Source organism: Saccopteryx leptura, chromosome 1 (assembly GCF_036850995.1).
Source record: "Saccopteryx leptura isolate mSacLep1 chromosome 1, mSacLep1_pri_phased_curated, whole genome shotgun sequence".
Classification (NCBI taxonomy): Eukaryota; Metazoa; Chordata; class Mammalia; order Chiroptera; family Emballonuridae; genus Saccopteryx; species Saccopteryx leptura.
The window spans coordinates 209,789,425-209,814,273 of record NC_089503.1 but is presented as its reverse complement, the minus strand read 5'-3'; the positions used below and the strand labels follow the sequence as shown (position 1 = coordinate 209,814,273).

Sequence of the window (24,849 nt, the reverse complement as noted above, 5' to 3'; positions counted from 1 at the left end):
ATCTTTTTAGGTTTTATCTCAACTTTGTTACAGAAGAAGTAGAAAATCCTGAAAAGTAAGTAGCTATATTTACTCTGAAATATTTATGAGGAATAAATGTAAGGTTATGGAGTTGAAAAAGAATACTAAAAAAGACATTTACTGTAGGCTAATTGGCCCTGGCCTATTGGCTCAGTGATAAGGGTGTCAGCCTGGCATGTGGATGTCATGAGTTTGATTCCTAGTCAGGGCACACAGAAAAAGCACCCACCTGCTCCTCCACACGCCCCCCCTCTTGCTTTTCTTTCTTTCTCTCTCTCTTTCTCTCTTTCTCCCTCTCTCTCTCTCTTCTTCTCCTGCAGCCATGGCTTGATTGGAATGAGTTGGCCCCAGGTGCTGAGGTTGACTCCAAAGCCTTGGCCTCAGGCTCTGAGAAGAGCTTGGTTGCTGAGCAATGGAGCAACACACCATATGGGCAGAGCATCATTCCCTAGTGGGCTTGCCATGTGGATCCCGGTTGGGACATGTGGAGGAGTCTGTTTCTGCCTCTCGTCCTCTCACTGAATGAAAAAAAAAAAAGTGTAGGCTAATCAATTTCATACTTATCATCATTCTCTTAGGCAGATAAAATTTATTTGATTTTATCATGAATTAGATGCCAATAAATTTGTTCTATAGTCTATATTCAGTACTAAATTATATAACCTGAAACCATAAAAGCATAAAGTTAAATTTTTGCTAACCTGTTTTATAAAATTATACATATAATTTAACATGGACTTAACAAGGTCTTCGTTTCACACATAGGTAATAACAATGTTTCAATATACACAAATACTAAATATTAATATATTAATTCAGTGTTTTTTTATTGTGAATAAATTTCCTCATCTCAAAAAAGTGAAACTAATAGCACCTTAGATTATTACTGTCAATTTTTATTTTCTAGATGATCATTTGGTGTTGTTACTATTATTATATTCTTATTTTAGGAACAAGGTAAATGTTACTAATATAAGAGTGTTTTCTGTATTTCAATGTCCTAAGCTATTCTCTTTCTTCATTATTCTTAAAAGAAATATTAAAAATTCATACCATATTGAATCCTCTTCTCTAAACTTTCAGTACTAAAATGGTATAAGCATTTTATGATCTCTCCTATTCTTATATGCAGATGCCATGGAAAATTTATATTTAGAGAAAATGAATTGTATTTTAAAAGAGAACCATAAGATATAGGAGTTTTATAATAATTCTAAAGTAACTATTGAAACTGATGGAGACTAAGATTATTGCCACTAGTTACATTGGATGAAATACTTTGATTTTCTGGAAATCATGATTCTTCAAACTTCATTAAATATTCCTAGAATACTTTTAATTTGGTATTGTATTTTAAGGTCTTAAACTAAGGAACTTCTCAGGAGGGACTCAAAAGAACCTCTGGATTTTTAGGTCAAGATAATGAGTTTTAAAATTTATGTTAAAGAAAGACATGTCTGATACCTTTTTTTCTTTTATACCAAATGCTCAGATGCATGGAAGATTTTGTGTAACACTTAGCCAATACATTTATTATCTCAAAATCAGAATACGAGAAATCTACAAAATCCTCTTAATGGAAACTGATGATTAAATTTGTATTATGTATTTATCAACCAAAGAAATTCAAGGTTTTGAGAAATTTATTCAGTGTATTAATTTTAAAAATAATATTTCTGAACAATCAGTCTACTCTAGGCATTTGAAAAAAAAGAATTTTTTTTAAACACACACAAAAATGTTTTGGGAAATATTTATGGTTGACTATGAAGAACAGATGGTTAATTTATGTGGACCTAGTCCAGATGTATAATTTGTATTATTTTGTAGGTAGCACAGCTCCAGAAATACCTTTCATTACAAAGGAGAATAATTATAATTTCATCTCCTTTGTGACAACGTGCAAAGATAAATGTGTTTCCCAATCAGGCACGGGGGCATGTGTCCAGGTGTAGGGCAACGTGTAACTTTCTGGCAGCTGGTGAAATGAATCATCAGCTGCCGGTACAACACCTTTGAGTATCCCCCTCCACCTAGGCAATAAATTTTTCCTAAAATGGTGATCCAATAGAAAAAGTGGTCGTTAATTTTGATCAGTGAAAATGTGGTTTAAAATATATAGAATATAGAATAAGGTTTTGTGATCAAAATTGACGAGCCTTTATGTATAATTTAATTTCAGTGGAGAGCTTTTAAATGACATAACATTACTCTGTGGAATCATTTCTGAACTTCTGTTACTGACACGACTTAGAGAAGAGTTCTGTAGGTATGCTAGCAAGAGAAAGATAAACCAGACTGACTGAATGAAAATAACTAGTGCGTAACTTCTTTCTTGTATTAAAGTCTCACCAAACTTTTCAAAGTTTGTAAAACACCAATCCTAAAATTTGAGGTAAAATTCCTGCTATAGGATTACAGTTATAATGTTAAAAAGTGTTGCATGATCTTTCTCATAATGTTTTCTTCTCTAGGAAGAGCTTTGGGTCTATGGAAGTAGCAATCCTGTAAGAGGAATTTTACATTTTTCATGTGAATATATAGTAATTATCATTGAAACTTTGTGATGATATAAAAACACTATATTGAACAATTATCAGTATCATGGTGACTGGCTCCACAAATGAATATATTAAAGTAAGAATAGTATCATATTTTGAGGAGCATGAAAGTCCAACCTTTGGATCGTGAAGGTGATAGAATCCCAAGGAATACCTGAATTTTAAAACATTATGCCCTGTCCTCCCCAATGAAATGTAGTAATGATTGCTGATGAGTACATTTATTTTTAAAAAGCAAACTGGTTTTATTTCCAAATCTGATAGGTTTTGCCTATGACATTCCTTTGGTGGCGACCACAATCTGTCATTGTTCAAAAAGTTAAACAGTGCAAAGAACTATCATTGAGATGTATCATGTTTGTAATCCTGCTCTCAGATGGATAAATCATGTCTGATCATAATGAAAGCCAAGAAATGAATTGCTTTACTTTGACCTTGGGAGTCGGAGATTAGTTGGCTTGCCTATTAGACTTGTTTCGATGTTCTTCTCACTTTATTTATTCCTTCTATTCTGAAGAGCTGGCAATAGGAGACTTGGAGGAAGTCAGTAAAGCTTGATATCATCAGTCATTTCTGAAGAGCAGGCTATCAACATGCTCTGAATAATCAACTTTAATAGAAGGTTTAAATAATCAGAGTGTCATGTTTAATTAATACTCTGCCTGCTGCCAATTTATATTAATTGGTGCCTGAAAGTCATCACACCTTGTACCAATGAGAACTTAAAAGGAGAGAAACTTGAACTGGGAAAAATGTCCACAGAACTTTAAGGCAGTGTGATGGATCAGACTAATTCATTAATGGTCCATAATCACATTATTTTCATTCAGTTCAGATGTTACATAAATTCTTTTTTATATGTTTTTATCCTTATTGACTTGTATTAAACTAGAGTAAAGAATATTTGGTAATAATATTCTATTTTTTATAAGGCCTATTTCTTATAGGACATATAAAACTATTAACCTGGTTCAAAACATAGCAGAACAAAACAATTTAAAAACCCTGCCCAAATGTGCTGTAGTAAAGTTGCATAAAAGAACCTTAAAGGTTGATTTGAAGTCTTTGATCTTGTGTTTTGACATTTTAGGGGTGCAGTTTTCTATGAGAGATAGATTTTCCTCTTTATATGTTTTATAGCTTTCTAAATTAACAGTTGCTAAAAAAATAACATAAATAGCACAAAATGTCTAAACTTTATATGAAGAGATTATGGCAACATTACATTTTTTAATTTTTTAGTTGCAAAGTAATATTATCTACATTTTTAGAAAACTTGCCAAGTTTCTTTTAAAAATTCTCAAATAATACATGTTCTTAAGGTATGTAAATTGTCACAGAAAGTTGCCTTGTTATAAATAAATGTATATAGAAAAATCTAGATTATTAAGCAGAATTAATTTGTAAGTGTAGCTTTCAAATTAATCTCTTAAAAATGATGTTTTCTAATCAAGTTGATTTTTTTTTTTTTTTTTTGACAGAGACAGATAGAGTCAGAGAGAAGGATAGATAGGGACAGACAGATGGAAGGGAGAGAAATGAGAATCATCTATTTTTTGTTGTGGCACTTTAGTTGTTCATTGATTGCTTTCTCATATGCACCTTTACCATGGGGCTACAACAGACCGAATAACCCCTTCCTTGCTCAAGCCAGCAACCTTGCGTCCAAGCTGGTGAGCCTTGCTCAAACCAGATGAACCTGCGCTCAAGCTGGCGACCTCGGTGTCTTGATCCTGGGTCCTCCGCATCCCAGTCCAACGCTCTATCCACTGGTCAGGCTCAAGTTGACTTTTAAAATTAAATTTATACCCAAGTTTACAAAGATTTCTTTGGCAAAATGAGGCAACTTTTTATTAGTAACAATAAGGCATTGTTAGAATTATCTTAATATGTGCCAGTGCTTCTCTTCAATTGATGAAATGATTGCTACCTAAATTAAATGTATTCGATTTGGTGTATTTTTTCTGGAAATGTATATAAAAATTTTGCAAATCTATTTTTAAATATGTTTCCCAATAGGAGTATAATTATAGTTGTTGAACCACTGAGGCAGGCAAAAGGTCAATATTTGGCCAGATGTCACAGAGAATAGATGATTCCACATTCAGAGAACAAGGTCATCAAGCTACTTCTCCTTGCCTTTGCTCAGTCTAAAAATTCCTCACTAGTGGAACATGTGGTTGATGTACCCTGGGATCAAAATTCTTGCATTTCTCAGCTTCACATATGCACAAAAATACATTTGGCTCAAACACAGTTTGTTCATGCAAGGCCAACATGTTCAATAAGTGGTGCAGAAATTATAGAATTATAATATTTTATCAGGCAATAATCAAAGAAGACAGATATTAACCTTTCAAGTGCTTTGTGGAAGCTATTTAGGTTTCTTTTTTTTTTTTTAATATTAAGGATTCTAACCCCATCTTGACCCAAAAACTTGAAGGTCAGTACTTTTAACAGCTCAACATTCTTTTATATTAGTTATTTCTAAATTTTAATTTTAATATTATTGATGTTTATATTCTGAATAGAGACTCATAAACTCATGCTTTAAGAGCAATGATAGTGACTGATTTGGTTTTAACCTATGTTTCTGTTCCACTTAATTATCCATAATATATTTTTAAAAATTTCCGATTTAGAGGGGGCTTTGGATATTATCTAATCTAGCTTTCACCACTTGCATGGGTCTCCTCTGTAATATCTTTACACAGATATAATTCATATAAAATAAGATGAGTACCTGACTATAACTCCCTTGAACTAGGCACCAGTATTTTCATTTACATGGGTTAATTAGCAACCTGCTCATTTCTAGAACCATTTCAAGCTTTGATAAATTGTGGGTTGGGTGGCCACAATCAGGTGGGCTGAATGCTGTGACTGTAATAGGCATGACACAAATGGGAAATTAAGTGACACACACCAGAGATAATAGATTTAGAATCCTCTTATCTGAAAAGAAATACTTTCTACAGTCAGAAGTAATACATTGGCCACTAGCATGTCTCCTGCTTTTGAGTTTACGCTTTAGTAACTCCCCTCGTTCATAGTCTTCTCATTTATGCAAATCAGCTATCCTTCTCTCTGCCTGGATTTAAAAGTTAATGATTATACCCAGTAGGTGGCTCATAAAAATTTTTTTATATTTTGAATTATTTTTGGTGAAAAACTTCTTAGACCACTAATCTCTGTTGTGTAGCCTGCTGCGTGGCATTCATTAAGCTCCAATGTTGTTTTTAAGATTTTCACAAAAAATAGAATAATATCCCACATTGTTTGTTATAGGCAGAGAGAAGATGCATCTGGGCCATTGTAGTCACACTTGCCATGCACTGAAATAATTTTGATAGTTTTCTTCTGGTCATATTCAAACACTGACATGGCTTATTGATCTACTTAGGAAAATGACCAACATTTGAATTTGTATGGGTGCACAGTAAAACTGTATTACCAATGTAAACACCTCAAGTGGACTGAGTGAAGTCAAGTATTTCCAGTAAAGAAGGATTTCCTTCACTTTCATGAACTGTAAAAATATTTACTTTCTGAGTCTTGACAATAGCACTAGTTCCGGAAATCAAAACTTGAATCCTGCCTCCTTTTAACTAGCTGTTTGACCTTCGACAGACCTCTGAATTGCTTCTGAATCTTTATTTACCACTTTTAAATACAGGGCAATAATCCCTATACTATAGTTCTCATGGGATCATGAGGATAAAATATGTGAAATTCAAAATGTTAATGAGCTTGACAAGTAATATATAAGCACCATCTGCAACCAAAACCGGTATTCTTCAAAGATTAGAATATTTTATAATCTTTGAAAAAAATCAGAGGATTAGCATAATTGTTTTATGAATGTGGGTGCATTTTCTACCCATACGACCTATTAATCAGCTTGAAAAGTTGTTCTGCATCATCAGCAAAGTGTTGATTATTAGTAGTTAAAAGGTTCAGAAAATGATGAGAACTACTTTTTATTTAATAGTCTCTACCCTCTTTCAGGTGGCTATATGCCCATACATTATAATCAGAAAGAATTTCTTGGCAGATTTTTTTTTCTTTCTGAACCAAATATTTATATGGCCACACCCACAATGTCATCATCATACTGTTGGCTGATTGTGTGGATATAATAGATGGACTATTTGTACTTTCACAGTAATCACCTATTTTTAGGTTCACTAATCTTACCAAGAAACTCCTTCATGAAATCTGACAAACAAGGTCTTAATCTGAGTTGTTGGTATCATATATTTAAATTGTTATTTTTATTTCTAGAAAAGAAGCAATTGAGTTGATTGATACAAAACAATCAAGTGTTAATTTACCCACAAATGGGATTTATGAATGTTAGCTTAATTAAAAAATGTATAGCATTTATTAAAACTATAAACAGTAATTTTTAATTTGAGTCTTCAATGGATTACAGGGAAGCACTTCAGATTATTTTTAATAATGTGATATATTATTTTCATTTTTCAGTTGAGAAAGTTGAAGCACAAAGAAGTGAAGTAACTTCTCATCATGTTTCATATAATGCATAGACCCTTTGTCTGGCTCCAAAGCTCATACTCTTTCCAACATGCCATTTGGTTTCTTTTGGAGGCAAAGCAGAAGTGACCCGTGGGTGTGTAGGGTGGTGTAATGGCGGATTAAGGAAGTAACATTTCTTTGGGAGAGGAAGTTGGAAGAAGAGTAGGACTCAGAAAGGTAGAATAGAGAAGTGAAGGCATCTCAGACAGGCAAGGGCAAACATAAAGCCGTGAAACTGCTTAATGGTTTCAGGGAATAATATATAGATTGCTCTAGCTAAAGCAAGGGATTGTAAAGAGGAGAAGACAGATGGTAGTAAGGAGTGGATGCTGGGATGTGATAAACCTTAGCCACTATTACAAAAGTTTTACAAAAGTTTTGGACTTGATCCATTGGCCAATGCTACAGGGTATGGGTGGGGAGGTATGGTGCAAGTTTTTGATGTCTATGAAGCAGTGCTTGGGGAAGATGGACCTGATGGCAGGTTCAGTGGGATTTTTGTTGTTGTTACATATTTCCAGTTTAAAGAGAGTTGTGGTCTGAAAAGTCACATTTCAATCATCTTTTATATACTTAAAAAGTAAATGTTATTGAAAAGTTAATTGCTTCCTAGAGTTGAACCATTGCTAGAGTCAACAAGGTGACAAATCACACAACAGAGAATTCTGACAAATAGCACCAAACAGTCCCCACCCAAAGATAGGGACTCTAATGCTTCGAGAGAAAGAAAGAATGACTCATCCTCCTGTTCAGATCCTCTCTTCAAAAATATAGAGTTGTTTTGTTTTTAATGAAAAAGAGGCTATAATTTATTCTCGGTGCCAATGGAGAAGCAAATGAGGTCAAATTAAATGAGGAGAGTTCATTTTAAGATAAAATGTATATTCAAAAGTGTTGAAAAAAGGGAATTTGATTAGGCAGTGGAATTCTGAAAAGAGAGATAAAAAGGATTATCATTTAGCCTCAATTCTTTAGATATGTGGGTTGAAAAAAGTGAGGCAGACCATTGTCTGAGTTTTCTTTCAGTTCCACAATATTATAGTTCTATTTTTAGGCTAGTGAATGTATAGGAACCAATGTGAGAAAGCATGTCCTACACCACAGGTCTGTGTTGTTGGGAAGGGGTGTCACATACTAGGAAGACAAAGGACACCCTCGCTTAGATTTTAAGGTCAAATAAAAATCTAAGTCAGAGTTTGGGAATATTTCAAATAAGATGTGTATTTCAAATCTGACTTTTAAACATTTTGAATTCTAGGGGAAGGGAAGGTTAAGGAGGAGAGGGACATAGCATTCCAGTCTAGGACAAGAGTCGGCCTGGGAGGCAAATGGCACTAGCAGGCACAGTGAGATTCATCCTGGTATTGTGAAAAGATCTCTGAACTTGGAGTCAAGTGACTAAATTTATAATCCTGGTCCTGGAAATATTTAATTTGTGACCTTAGCTACATCCTTTATCCTCTCTGAGCCTCTGATTTCTCAGCTACAGAAAAAGCATGGTAGAAAAGGCTAATTCTGAGTTTTCTTTCGACTCTAGTATGTGCTTCGACTCTTAGATGACATACAGGTACCTGGTTTGGGAGCATGATCAAGGGAGAGAACCTTAGGCAAGAGATCTGTCTCAGGAAGAAAAAAAAAATGTCAAAAACACAAACAGGAGGGATTCTGTGGCCAATTTCTAGATCTCTGGAGGTTCGATAGGACTAAAGTGTTTTGAATTATTTCAGAAATGGTAAGAAGGTTGGATGGACATATGTGGGGGATGAAGCCAGCTTGGCATCCCAGCACAAGTTTAATTAAGGAGAACTTAATTATTAGATCTGAAGATTTAGGTTTAGAGCCAAACTAATAGGCATCTAATTCAGTGGGGTCACCTTTTAAGGTCAGGGTCTGTGATAGGTGGAATGCCCCAGGAAGAATACAGATGTTAATACACATGTTAGGGTAGTTAGTAATGTGGGTGATGATAAATTCTGGGTTCTACTCACTATTTTTATGACATATACCTACAGAAGGTATAAAATGGTATATAAATCTCTGTGGTACAGGATACTCATGCTAGCCTTTTACTCTGTGTTTATTTTTCTCAAGAGTCTGGACATAATGTATATATTGAGGGATTTGCCTATGCAGAGAAATATCTTCTCTGATCTACTTTAAGCATTAGCCATTTCCATTAATCCAGTTAGGATTGCATTATATTTATTTATTTTATGTTGCTTCCCTAACAAAAGAGAAAGAAAGAGAGAAAGAGAGAGAGCAGGAGAGAGAGTTTTGTGGCAACTTTAAAAAACATATATTTATTCCTTTACCCAACTGTTAAGTGGGCATTCTAATGCCATTTTACAAAGTTTTTGTGAGAATTAGAAATAATTGATGTGTCTGACAATACCTTGCTTATAGTAGATACTTATTTAATGGAAGACCGTTTGGTTTTTATTATTGTTATCAAATATCATACCATTAGCTCATTTGTAATCTAATAGGGACTATCAAATAGGGATTTATGAATGTAGACAGGTTATTTCTTTTGCGCTGCCTGTGTGTTGTGTTTGAAATCCATTATGACAAGGTAAAAGACACCCTTATTTGAAACAGAAATTATCTCAGTCTTGGCGTTAGGTATTTCTAATCTCTAACATGGAGGTTGTTTTTCAAATACATATAATACTTCATTGGTTTTCTAAGGAGACAAACTCATGGCTTTTAAAAAATCTGGTGGTTTTCCCAGCTAACTATGTACTACTGTGCCATAGTCTCATTTTTTCCTTTTCTCATGTTCTCTCTCTTTCTTACAATTTAGATGTGGAACAGATGGAGACAGTTATCTGTGACAAAAGCTTAAAAATATTTCATACTATGCATATTAGTTGAATATTTAGTGGGTACTGTTTTATATAGTAGTATGTACAATATTATATGGAAAACAGTTTATGAAATGAAGTCTATGGCATAGCACTAATATTTGTAATAAGTGAAAAAAAGTAAAGTTTTTAATATGTAACACAAAATAAGAAAGAGACTAAAACTTAAAATGAATGAATGTATCAGTAGTCATTTCTTGATCCTTGTAGACTACCCACCAGACAGTGCTTTTTCCAGGCACCTTAGGTCTCTCTTCCTCCAAAGTGTCTTTCCTGTTGGCCTTTCATGATGTCATTTCTCCTTTATCCCTGACATTCTCCTGTCATGGTCATTCCTTAGGGATAGACATCAAAAGATATGATAATGTCTCTGAATTTTAAATTGTTTCCATTTTATGTGACCTGTGTATACAAATAGTTCACACACTTCCCTTCTGTTCACACACCGGCATGACTGGCCTAGTTGATTAGTTTAATTCACTGTCACCATTAAAAGCACAATGAACTTGACCTTGAGAGAATAAACCACAAAGGCCTGGGATGTTAGAATTGGAAGTAACCCTCAAATTGTCCAGCCCTTTCACTGTAAAGATAAAGAAACTGAAGCCATAGAGATGGATTGGTTTGTCTGTATATACAAGGTAAAACCCTCATCCCATTCTATCTTCTTTCCAAACAGTGTTGTTGACTACAAATCTAGGAGAGATGGATATGGCAAGATTGTAGCCTTGAAATTAGCTGGAGGAAGAATGTAATCATTAGGAGTGACCTGTATGTCCTTTGAGAATAGAACAAAATTGCTTTTAAAAATGTGTAAAGCATTAACATTTGCCGGCATTCAACTTTCTAAAGCTGTTATTCAAACACATAATGGAAGAGGTCCTACACTAGCAGAATTAAGTAATTTATTCCAGGTCGTTTACTGAAGGTCATCAGTTACAAGATTAAAACAGAAACTTTATGCTTAGGAAACACTGAAATGATAAAATATTATCAGGAAATAGCTGCTTTGTGCTTTCTCTAACATTTTTACAGATATATGGGCGGATTCTTAAAATAGTCCTGATAGCACTTTGGGGGGCAATATTTATTCTTTCTGTGTTGGTCATGTAAACAATCAAAATCTCACTTCCTATATGCTGGCCTGAGGCAAGCAGAAGAAAAATTGATACAGAAGACAAAATTAGCTTTGTTTTGAGCCAGAAAATGACAAAGGAAATGAGTAATAGAAATAGCAAGAGGAGATCATGATTTTAAAATCGTGTTTTGTAGCTGCCCAGGGTCTGGTGGAAGACGGGTTCAATGTGTTTTAACTGTATGTAAGCGTTTGGCTCTTTGGTCCTCAGAATGCGGTACCTCTTGCCAAGGAATGGTGACCAAGTTGCAGAGGTTGGGAGAATGCAACTGCACATTAAGCTCAGTGAGGTCGCTCTCGGAGCCTCAGGCCTCAGAGCTGTTTGTCTGTATGCCGAGCCACAAGCACAACTCTGACTTGCAATGGGGAGGAAGCTTCAGTTTGGGTCTGTAGGTGCTTTTCAACCCGTCATACATACATATGATGCAAGCCTGTGATTAGGCAAAGCCGGCGTTTCCTGTTCCTCAAATGATAGCTTAAGTCCTTTTTCTGTTGTTGACATTTCCATAGCAACTCCTGGGCCTAACCCTCACCTCTCAGCCCTGCCTTCCCAGCTCCACCTGTCTGATCCAGGGGCAGGTGCCAAGAAGCAGGAGATAGTTTTGATTGTTTTTGTTCTCATATTTCTCCTAACAGACTCAGCTTATTTGATCCATTCTTAAAGGACTAGAGCACAAATCTCCACCTACTAGGTGTGGTCCAATGATCCATTTGGTGAAGTGATAGAAAGGAAAGCTATTTTTTAAAAATGTATTCTGTACCCCAGTAGAAAAAGTCAAAGTAGAACATGACAATTTTCATATATTTTGCAATAACAGTATGTAGCCTGTCCTCGTTTATTTTAATAATAATAGACGGTCAGATTTTCAAGTGCCAAAACTTAGGTAGAAGAAAATGAAAACCACCTATCATCTCGTATTCATATCAAAGTATTCACTGAGATTATTCTGATATTTTGGTGTTTTTCCCTGTGTGTGTGTGTCTGTATGTGTATGTATGTCAGCCATGCATGTATGTATTGGATCATAAGTGTATACGTGCATCTTTCCTTAGCACCTTGGTGTTCTGGAATATACTTGCTTGTTTACTGTTTCCCCTAAGAGGACCAGAGCCTTATCTGTGTCAGCAGCTTGAAATCACCGCAAAGTCAGCCCTGCCACCCAGATGTGTGTATCTCAGCTCACCCCTGGTTCTTTCTTTTCATCTAGACCTAGCCCATCTTTTTCATTTAATGTCATTTCATTTAATTTTCATAGATCTTTAAAGTCTTAGTAAATGCCATTTTTAATGGTGGCATAGTATTCCATTGGGTAGATATTTCATAGTTTTCAAGTTACTTTGGTTGCATTATCTCATAATATGTGCTGATATAAATATGTATTCTATATGTTGTGGCTAAAATTTTTATAGTCCAGAAATTTCTTATGAGTTCTGTGGTAAGTTATTAAGTTGGTTTCTTCTTTTCTTTCAGATTAAAAAATAATAATAATAGCTAATTAAAATAACCTACAAGGTAGCTGCCAATAATATTAGACTTAACTCTTTTCTCTTTTTGCTCTCTTTGTTTTAACCTCTGAATTTTACTAATAGAACACTTTTCATAATGATTTTCTGTTTTCCAGAATATTTTGCATAGTACCACCACATGAATCAATGGAAACATGCAAAAATTATTTTTTATGATCATTTTTGTTGTTGATACTTCCCTATGAGGGATTAAACATGAATGAAATCAATTATTATATATGTATCCAACAAGTTGAATTTATATTCCTGAGAAATAATCCTTTACCACATAGGTATAAACAGGGTAATACACACAGTTCCTAAGCAACATATATTAGAAAGAATAAGAACGTATTTTCCTTTGCCTTCCTTCTTCTTTTCGAACGAAGTATCTGTGGGAAAATATCTGAATCATGTTTTTATGCATCTCTAAGATGTTTCCTGCTCCTCTTACAAAATGAGAAAGGCCGTGTTAGATTATTTCGTCACTAGTCTTTGTTTTCTCATAGCAATTCCAATTCGCTTGGTTACCGTCTATACTTCTGTGTGCAAATTACCATAAAACACAGTGGTGTCGCTCTCTCAGATCCAGTGGTCATTCAGGCAGTCTAGTATTTTGTCCAGGGCTGGGAGCAGCTGCAGGAGTGTATCTAGAAGTGAGACTTTCTCACACCGTTGCCCTGCCTTGGGGACATCATTTCAGTCTGCGGTCCATTTCCATTGGCCACTTCCTGTAGCTTCTGAGCCCTGATTGCTTCCGTGGTTCTGACACCCTGTTTGTCCTGCCGGTTCCCCAGGGACGGCTGCCCACCAACTGTGCTGTGCTATTACCGTTTTCTGGGGAAATGTTTATGTGTGGCTGCTGTGTTTGATATTAAATCAGAGATGAACTTCAGGAGGTTTCCTGCTTTTTATTAAAAAACGGTTTTGGCTAGGGGCTGTGTTATGCTGTTCATAAATCAGGTGTTCTTAGAGATTTAATAATTTACAATTCACATGAGCCTTTGATGGAATAAACATTTCTTTTCTCTGTTAAAGCTGCTTCTTAACTTTGCTTTTTTACCTATTTATTTTATTTTTTTTCTCATCACCGCTTCCATTTATTATTATATTTTTAAGTCTTCTTTGGGGAGGTTTGCACAGATTTATCTCACGGCTGTGAAAATAATGTAAGAGGAAGAGTCAAAACGATAGCTTAGCTTGGTTGAAATCATTTCACTATGGCCAAGTTTTGCGTGTCTCCCCATCACTACTGCCAACAAGCTTTTATTTTAACTGTCTTTTTAAATCCCAAGTTATATATTCTAAAATGATATTACCTCTCTGTTTTAATGAACCATTTTTTTTGAGGACATGTCCTAGAAATAAGAGGTTGGTAAACAAATAAAAATAACAGAGGCCAAGGAGTCAGGGAATACCACATATGGTTACAAGCTACATGAGAAACAGAATTACCCTCCAAGGTGACAGTCCTGACCACCCCGCTTAAAATGTTTGCACTAGAGATTTAGAGCAAATACTTTGCAGGCTTTTTTTAATGCTCAGTGAGTGGCCTTAATTTCTTAGTAGAATTTGGTGAATATGAATACATAAAGACATGTAAAAGAATAGGAATTAGACAATGTTTGTTCATTTGTTTGTTTCTCATTAAAAACAGTAGAGAATGGAGAATACTGGGGTGCTTGTTAAAAGGAGGGAGGAGTTCTCTGAGTGGGAGACTTTGATCTGAGACTCACCAGCAGGACTGAAGCAACCATGTGAGGACCCCTGGGATGTTGGCGGTGGGGGGGGGGGGATGCAGAGCTGGGTTCTAGGGAGAGAGCTGTCCATGTCTTATCCTGTGGCAATTTGAGATTTCACGTAAGAATATATCTTTTGATGTGGTTGGTATCTTTATCCCTTTACTTATAACAATGCCTGGCATAGGGAAGATGTTTGATACCAATGGTTAAATGAGTGAGTGAACTCTATTTAAAGGACTTTGACAAAATGCATATGGCAGTACCCTTAATAATATTACTGCAAATACTCTCCTGAAATTCAGATGAATTTTAAAATATTTGTTTGAAATAAAAGTTTTGATAAACGTAAAGGTATAAAATTTAGCGACTTACAAAGACAATCCATGATTGTCTATGATAAAATGCTCATTGTATTTGGTCCTTTGGAGGTCTGACCTAATTTAGAGATACCATTTCAAAATCTGGAAGGGGGACAGACCACTTTTCCTTTCAATGGTCTTCTGTAATGACCCAGTTTTTTTCAGCTGGGCTGCCACTGTGAAGCTGTAGTGATAGAAGGTGGTTTAAAGTGCTGGTGTCCCCGGCTGGGGACAGAATCATAAGCCTCAGAACACAGGAGAAGAGATTGTAGAGCCGGCATCCTTTTCTCTCTTCTGATTGACAGAATAAGGCAAGGGTGGCCGTTTCCTTAGGATGCTCTGATGTATGAGCCAGTGCTACACTGACTTTTCCAAATATTCTGTTAAACAATCTTCACAGATTCATTTTATTTGCTAAAGGGACCGAATAATGAACTTTGCAGGGTAATGGACTTTAGATCTTATTAATTCAACACCTTCTTCTTTTTTTTTATTTTTTATTATTCATTTTAGAGAGGGGGGGGAGATAGATAGATAGAAAGAGAGAGAGAGAGAGAGAGAGAGAGAGAAGGGGAGGAGCAGGAAGCATCAACTCCCATATGTGCCTTGACCAGGCAAACCAGGGTTTTGAACCGGCAACCTCAGTGTTTCCAGGTTGACGCTTTATCCACTGTGCCACCACAGGTCAGGCTCAACACCTTCTTCAACGGACGAAAAAGTCTAAGCCCAGAGAGCTCCAGTGACCTCCTGTGTCCCTGCTAGGAACTGGGACAGGGCTAGATCCCTTCACACTGCAGTCCAGGGAGTTCTCTGAAAGCAAGTGAAAGCAAGTTTCAAAGGCAAAACTCCAGAGAAGAGATGCTGCTAAAAGAATTTACACTTAGGATAGTAGATATAACTTTTTTTCTTTTCTTGGCTGTGAGGTTTTATTCAGGTAAAGAGGCTGAGGGAAACTATGGAAGAGAAGGGAAAGGAAGTGGCACGTGACTAGAAGGACAACCTCTGCTTCCCCGTGACAGACAGTCCCTCCGCCATTGTGCACCATGGGTGACCGGGGGACATTATCCCTGGACAGAGGTTTGCCCAGGAACCTTTGTAGTCTAAGAAAAGGCATAGTAAATATAAAATGAAGGCACAAAGGCTTATTTTTCAAAAGACTTAACTTTTGAGCTGAAAGATAAAAGATCACAACATTTCCATTTCCGCTGGGAATATGAATCTTTGTAAATGGACAGCCCAAGAAGAGGAGAGGAGAGGAGAGGGTGGGTGTGCAGGGGGGCTGCCATTCAGTGGGCCTTTCTGACCTTTTCAGGGAGCTGTCAACCATTCCCATCACAAGTCTTCATCATCGCTTTCTTGACGATGACATCTCATCTCTCTAAACCGGCAGGGTTCTTAGCCCGTCAACCCTATCTCCTCATCTTCGCTGTTCTCTACTGCTCTATGGAGCTGCTGTGTCATGTTCTCTGTGGCCCTGTCATGCGGATTTACCTCTTTGACTAAAGCCAGGCTGTAGATATTGGCTCTCTTATCCCTTCATAGCTTTCCTACTAAGAATTTCCCCCTCAATTACCCTAAGAGTATAATAGGAATTTATTGCATTGAAAAAATATTTTCAACTTTATAGGATCATATGAATTGGTTTCATAAAGTGTCTATATATGAATGACACTTTATGAAACCAATTCACATATTTTTAATACTTTAATAAGCCATTATTGGGTCCAAAAAATGACATAAGGCATAATTTGACTTGTAGAATCTAGAATAGTCATTTTCAAACGATTTGAAACAGGGTAGCAATAGCTGCAGAGGAAGGGAAGGTGGAGGTGGGATTGGGGGCAAAGGGTGAGGAATAGGGGTGGAAAGAGACATTGCATGGGCCTGGGGGGGGCACAGTGCAGTGTGTAGTTGGGGTTATTTTAAATGGGACACTTGAAACCATGTTAACACAATAAATTAAAAATAAATTTAAAAAAATATTTGAAAGCTGGATTAGTTCGGTTGTCTGGCAGAATATTGATACATAAAACAAGTAAAGAAGACTGATCTGCTTTAAAACAGAGTAGCCTGTAATCCTATCAATTGTCCAGGTAGATTTCCATTTCTCTATTTGACCACCTGAGAGCAAAGTGAAGTGATTATGAATAATTAGATAAATCATTATTGGTCAGGAATGTTGAATAAATTCTTGGTGGCAGAAGCAGTAGTTCGTTTGCCCTGGTTGAACGTCCCATGTTTAGCTGTTCCATTTCCTATTGTGTGCTGATCAGAAATGTGCTGGACCTGATTATGTGTGTGGAGTAGAAGTGTTGTCAGTGTCTTCAAAGATATGTGTATATGGCCTGAGGGAATTTTGACTCTAATTCCCATTTACTATGCCAAAGTGAGTATATTTATTTTATGTTGTCTTGTTTTTAGCATATTAATTTAGCATCACATTGTTTTATTATGTGTCCTTGGGCAGAACAAGGGGCAGTTGTGCTTTGATCTTTGTCGAATTGGTGGCCATTGTCGGATATACAGGAGGTTTTAGATTTCGCAGTAATAAACAAGGGGCTCTATCTTTGCTCTGTTACTGGGAAGTTTGAATAATAAATTTTTCACTATCCTCGCTTTTTCAGATGCAAATGTGTTTATTTGATTTTGTCATTTGAAAAATTATTTTAAGAATTTTATATATTACATTCTGGTCTCTTATAAGACAAATAACATAATGTAGGATCCATGTTAAGTCTTATATATATATATAAACCAATTAATTGAGATTCACAAAAAGTCTTGATATAATGAAGCCCTTCATTCTTTTATTAGGATAATACCAGCTCTATAAACAAACCACAGATTTTTAATGGTTTTAAACAACAGAAAGTTTAATTAAATTTTTTTTCATTGATTTGAGAGAGAGAGAGAGAGAGAGGAAGGGGGGAGTAAGGGATTTTCCATTGATTTGAGAAAGAGAGAAAGAACATCAACTCGTTCCACTTAGTTGTGCACTTACTGGTTATATGCCCTGACTGGGGATTGAACCTGCAACCTCAGCATGCTGGAACAACATTTTATCCACAGAGCCACCTGGCCAGGACCAAAGGTTTAATTATTAAATTAAGCAACAGTTGTCCACTGTTAGTGTCCCTGGCTGACTGGTAGGCTTTCTTCCACAGGTTGATTCTGTCACACAGACTTTCCCCAGAATATGGCTTTACCATTCCTTGGCTCACAGTTAACAGAATGGCGTAATAAGAACCCACTTCTAACCATCTTGGCCTTCAATTGCCACATTAATTAACACATAAGAATGAGTGACATTCCCACCTAGAGATAAGAGAATCTGGGAAATGTGGCCTATCTGTTACTTCTTAGGAATGACTTCTAGTTTGGAAAGAGGAACACAAAACTGTGGTGGTCAGTTAAGGGTCTCAACCATGCATGCAATGATAGTTAACTTGGTCCCTACCACCCACTAGTGGGCGTTCCAGCTTTCATGGTGGGTGGTAGCAGAGCAACCACAGTATAAATAAAAAGATAGATTTAACTATAATAAGTTGTTTTATAAATATTTATTCTGCCAAATTTACCGAAAATCTGACATAAAGTACTTGGTAAGTAATTATTATTATATGTTTTAACTTGCTATAACTCTGCTTTATAAATTTTATAAAGTAAAGTTATTTCCCTACTTTATAAATCACATTTACTGTGGAACCGGTGGGTGGTTAGAAAATTTTACTACTAACAGAGATACAAAAGTGGGTGGTAGGTATAAAAAGGTTGACTACCCCTGCATGCATGTATCTGTATCTCAAGAACTACGTTATAAAAAATGGTTCACTGACATGTTGCATTACCTTTGTTACCTTTAGACTGAATCCCGAGGAAAAGAATGAAAATTTAAAAGACGTATTGATGGGAATGCAGCATAATCAAATGTCAAAATAACTTAGAGATGTTTTCTCTGAACATATGTACCCTGATTTATCAATGTCACACCATTAAAATTAATAAGAAAATAAAAAATAAAAAAAATAAAAACAGTCACAGAAATGTAAAGTACAGCATAGGGAGTCTAGTCAATAATACTGTAATAACTATGTATGGTGTTAGTTGTGTACTAGACTTATCAGGGTGAACACATTGGAAGTTATAGAAGTGTCTAATCACTACGTTATACACCTAAAACTAATATAATACTGTGCGTCAACTGTAATTGAAAATTTTTTAATTAAAAAAGTATTTTACTAGCTTTGTAACAAAAAAAGACGTATTTTAAAGACAACATAACAAAAATAGACATCAAACGTTAGTGTGAAACTTACTGTTATTAAAATATTTTATCTCAGTCATTTAATAGCTAACATTTTATGGGAAACCAGTTTTGTTTTTGTACAATCAGACTTGCCTACTAATATCTTTATGTTTATCCGTGATAAATATAGACAACTGTAATATACCTGGAAGACATACTCTAAATCTTTATACTATGAGAAAAAATGAGATACAGACAATGTAAATTTTTTACGTGTATGAAATGCAAGCAAATGAAAATTTGCTCTCGAGTTACATTTTGCTGAATAATTTTATGTAGGTGTGAATTAATTCTATTAGTAGGATTAGAAAATAAAGTATTTCAAGGAATACAAATGTTCATACTAATGCTTCTGATGGCTTATTGCCCTGCTTCTGAATTGGAGTTTTAGTTCATTTTTCCATGTGGTTTTGCTGGACCTTTCTCCCTCTTGTGTATGTCCATGTGCACATTTCCAGGGGCCTCTCAGCCCTACACTCTTTTCATCTGTGTCTGCTCATTTCATACATCTCCCTATAGGTCTTTCTGTCTTCTCCTTCTGTTTGTGGAGTTCTTCATCTATGGACAATGGAGAATGGTGAGATTTAGATTAGACATCAGTGGTATTGAAATGTAAAATGTCTCAGTGAAAACAACCATACAACCATAGCCTTGACAATGTTACTGTCAGAGGCAGAGGGCAGGTGCATAATGCTTGAAATCTGTGGGATCACCGTGTACCTTTATGTGACAATCAGCTTCTCACTTCACTATGGTCAGCCTTGGCCCAGGAATAGTCATTAAGTTGGAACAATGAACCATGAACCTTTAAGGATGTTCATAAATAGGTTTATTGAATGCATTCTTCTTCTCTCGCTACCTTTTTTTTTCCCTTCTGGTACAACCCACGCCATTTCCCCAATGACTTGCTGTGTCTCCTCAAGTGTGTTTCTTTTAAAATGTTATTAACAGCCCAATTCCCACGCATGGTGGGTAACCACAGATGTAGAGATAGCCCTAAATGACAATGAGGCAAAATCACTGAAAACACCTGAAGGGACTTGTATAATCCCAGTCTGTAGTCTAATTGTTTCAAGCCTGAAAAGCTATCAAGAACACTTATTTGTAATTCAGTCCCTGCTAAAAATATCAAAATTACATAGTCAAGTAGAACAGTTCCACGTCTAGGGATCCCTGGAGAGTTTGGAATGAGTAATAGTCAGGGAACATATGTAAAAATGTATGGAAGAAAAATCATGTGAATGAAAAATATAAATTCTCTTTGAGATATACTCTTTATGAGCAACACATGACTGAAGTTTGAGGCGTGATATAAAATTAACCACAGGGGTAATAAAATAAACAGTAATTCTGCAAAAATAAATATTGTAAATCCAAAAAAGAGATGCTTGAGTAATTTTTGGGCCAGATCTAAAGAAAAACTTTCAAGGTCTCTTTTGGGACATTATAAAGAAAGTATGAAACAAATATGATTCTAAAATGAATGCTTGGAATCAAAATATACTTAATAGAACTGGAAATACTTTATGTTGAAATGAACTTCACTTATGTTTCAATCATATAAACAAGTAGTCCCAAGTTTACTAATAGAATTAAAAAATACTTTGAAAAACCCTGTTTTCTCACATATTACAAATTTTGCCATTTTCTTGCCCTTTTGAATTCTACCTTTTATTCTTCCCTCTATTTTCCTGAATGACAAATACACGTGTTAAAATCTTAATGATTTTTAAATAGAAAATATGAAACATCAACTACTTGTCTTAAAAAGTTCCAGAATGCCCAAGTACCCAAGAGTAGGTTTGACCAGAGCTATCATTATGTCCGGCCCCATGGCTCAGAGACAATTTTAGATGTCCCAGGATCATTGAGTTCTGTGTTCCCCATTGTGTGTACCTAACACCAGGGATCGCATGGAACTTATTTTGGTTCCCACAAATCTCAGAAGGTTTTATTTAAGTTATAAAGCAATTTTAGTATTACCCTAAACGCAAGTGATTATGGAATTACTCATGTGGGCTGCATATCAGAAATTCCTGTAACCTTCAGATGTGCTCAACTCTGTGGAGAATCAAGCTAGGTTTATTCATTCTCTTTTAATAGTAAGATTCTTTTTTTTTTGCCAATATGAAGCCCTGGAAACAGTGGTTATTTCTGATGCATAGCATGTTTTAAAATGTAGCCCATGCTGCATGTGTATTTTGTGATGACTGTTAGCTACTATACATAGACATTTATACTTGGCTTAAATGTGTCCTCTTATAACAATATGATACTTGTGTTACTTATATAAAATATAATACATGTTTGTTCCTATGTAAGAGTCCTAAGGACCTTGTACATAGAGTTAAAGTAGGAACAACTTTACAAGATATCCTATGGATGTAGAACCTAAGGTTGGAAGAGCTAGTTCAAGTCCTGGTCCTCCCACTGACTGCTTTTGTGACTTTGACTATGTCACTGAACCCCTCTGAGCCTTGATTTTCTTGTTTGAAAACGAGGGTATTACCTCCCATTTCAATGCGTTGTTGTGAATTTTGCTTAATAATTGTTAATACTCTAGCTCATTCCACAAAGGATTTGAAATGACAAAATGTATATTAAAGATAAAATATATAGTGCTTCAAATGTAAACTGTGAGTCTTTACTGTTGGTGCCATTTGGATTCCTGGGGAGGTCTAGCCCTTAGTATGAAAGTGCTTCTAGGCAGATGTTTCAAACTTCCATGTAATAATTTCAAATGAAACAAATATTAATCCATAAATATTTGTTGACATAGACTGGTTATAGGTGCCAATTTCAGGTAAACTTTTAAGAAAAGAAGACTAAGACCTTTTGATTGAAGACTATTGGCAAGTAATGACAATATCTTTTAATTGAAGACTATTGGCAAGTAATGACAATATCAGATTTTCATATACTTAATGCCTATTATTTGGAATATATGTGTGTGTGTATAATATACATACACACATATATTTATTTGATGACAAAAAGTTCTTAGGGCTTAGGTAACTCTTTTTCAATACATTCATATTTTGTTAATCAGAACAACCATTCACAAATACTTGAGAAAGAGTAGACTGCCTAGGTGTGTGTTATTTTTATCCAGCTTAAAGACAGTGGTTTTGTTGCGCTTAGAATTAGTGGCTGCCTCACAGTCATGCAGAGGCTGGGAAATGCCAGTGGCCTCGCAGTTGCTTTAATTCCTTTTATTATCATGTGCCATTCACTTTCATCTTGGGTTACTAACCATGCTTATCTGCACTCTGCATCTAAAGCCTTCGGAAAGATGGCTGTGGCATAGCCTAGTAGCTTTTATCAGCTCACCCAGTGGCTTGTAAGCTTTGACGCTAAGAAACCCAGGACTTGACCACTGGTGCCAAGCCCTTCTGGACAAGTCAGATGCTTCCCTCAGTCACTGACTGCTGTGTATTTCAAGGCAGCCAAGAAGCTCTTTCCTCCTTCTCTGTGTCCGAGTGAGACAGAACCTCAGCACAGAAAAGAGAGGCTGTTTTTACCACAACCTCTCCAATTCCCAAGGGCTTAAATTTACCTAGAGAGGAATTGCTGGGCGTTTAGGAACTGCAGCAAGGTTAGATTCTCTCTTGTCCTATAGTTTAAGCTCCCCTCTAATATATTTAGCTGATTGTAAAACTGTTAATCTAGTTCAGTTTATCTGACAAGCATGCCATCTTTTCTTTTTTTATACTAAAGTTGCCTAGGGAAATTAATTAAGTTAGCCTCTGTTGTCTTTCAAATTTAAAAAAAAAAAAAGAAAGAGAAGAAAAGCAAGTCTACTTCCTAAACAGGGAAACTATACATTACAGCTCCCAATACACAGACAAACTATAAAAATCATGGAATAAGGCTTTGTCCTTCCTCTGTAGTAAATGAAGCCGCATTTCCTGTGACTCCATGAGAAACACGGTCTTGATACGAGCTCTCCAGTACACATTCCATTCAGCAGTTATGATCTCTCTAAAAATGAACGGGTCGTGTTTGCGGACCCGGGTGCAGCAGAGAGTGTACCCGTTCGTGGTGAAGGTGGTTTGACTTCCAGGTGGGCTAGATCTGCCGCTGAATTCTGTGTTTCCACTCACTAGCTATGCATCCTTGAACAGCTATTTAAATTCCCTAAGACTTCATTTCCTCGTATAAAAATGGTAATGATGTTTCCAACCTACAGGGTTCTCCAAGGATAAACTGAGGCAAACATGTAAAGTGCCTGATAACATTTTAGGTGCGTAACAGACACCACATAAATGACAGCAGCTGCCAGTGGTGTTTTTGTTATCGACAAGCTGATAAAAAAAAAAACAAAAAACAGAGGAAAACTAACCTGGAAGGTTACATTTTTTTCTTTCTATTATTTTATTTTATTTTATTCTATTTTATTTTATTTTATTTTATTTTATTTTATATTTATTTTATTTATTTTTTTAGGATTCCTGAGATGGACTATCATCTCCAGGCAGGAAACAGAGAGAAGGGGCGGTGGGTTTGGAAGAGTCAGGCTGGTATTCTAGATTCTGTGCTGGGAACCCACAGCCCAAATTGGAGACTTACTTCTTGTTACCATTTTACAGCATCATGTGATGACACAGGCCTGCCCGTCCTGGGCGGGGTAGGTTACTTCACTGCACTGAACCATGTCACCTCACTTTTTATTACCAGGACCATGTCATTGCTTAATTGTGTCTTAATTTTATTTCTTAATACAGTTCTTAAAAGGGATAGAGAGTCTCTTTCTCTCCTACTCTCTGTTTCTCTCCTCCATGGAAAGAAGTTTGGGAAGATTATCAAGCTGGAAGGATTCTAGCTTAAAGTAACACAGCGAGCGATTAAAAAGCTGCCTATAGAACCTTCATGTTCATCTTCATCCACTTGTTCATTTGCATATACCCTTTCTCTCAAAGAGACAGAATTCATCTTTAATTGCCTAGTGCTGTGCACTCTGACGTATTTAATTGGCCCAGTGGTTTCCTTTGCTTCAACTGAGCATTTATCAATCACAACGAGCAATGCACGTGATGGTGCTAAGAGAAAATTCTACAAGAACCTCTTCACACTAGGGAGGGAACACATCTGCTCCTTTCATGTCAGAATGCCAGGATTTAGAGGTCAATGTGTTTCTCCATCAAGGCTTAAGGCTTTGGGGATCAGGGAAGTGTCAGGCTCCAAGCCGTGTAATGAATAGCAGTTGCTGACTGGCTAGGTTTGCCTGTTCTCCGCAGGGGACAGTGCTGTTCAGCATAATGAGAGGGGACTTAGTGCTGCAACACGCCCAGCTTGAGGAATGAGCCAGGCTGTGCCTCCCCTGCAACCTCCCCCTTTTTTCCTGGTTCTGAACTGTATGTTCGTCTTGGAAGAAATTATATTGAGGTCTTCATTAGAGGCACCCAGCAGGGTTAAGGAAATAGCTGCATGGCTGAAAAACCCAGCAGCCCTTTCTTCAGAGAGCTCAAGGTTTAAGTTGCTTGAACTGGAAAGAGTCTGAAGAGGTGATTATGTTAAACAAGTAATGTGTATTGGTAACATGGAATCAAATTATTAGGGTCAGTAACTGCCTGGCTTTCCCAGTGCATGAAATGAAGATATCACATTGCATTCGCACTGGGTGTTTCTTGGTGCCGCATAGTGTCAGCACTGTCCGGTCATGGGTACCTCACAGCACGTCACCTCTAATTTTATAAGATTATCTGCGCTGTTGCTTTAATAGATATTCATGATCTTAAGCCTCCTTTGCACTCACAGCAGGGCTGTACAAGGTCATTACCGTGAGCACGTCTGTGCTTTCTGTGTTCTAAACAAAA

The 24,849-nt window shown here is 36.3% G+C and overlaps 1 protein-coding gene across 1 annotated transcript in view; it reads left to right on the top strand.

Annotated features, from left to right (window-relative positions):
- Positions 1-24,849, top strand: part of SLC7A11 (solute carrier family 7 member 11) — a 74,926-nt gene that overhangs the window by 29,740 nt on the left and 20,337 nt on the right. The window contains exon 6 of the mRNA XM_066385231.1: positions 11-55. Within this exon, the coding sequence (XP_066241328.1) occupies positions 11-55 (45 nt within the window). The remainder of the gene's footprint in view (positions 1-10; positions 56-24,849) is intronic.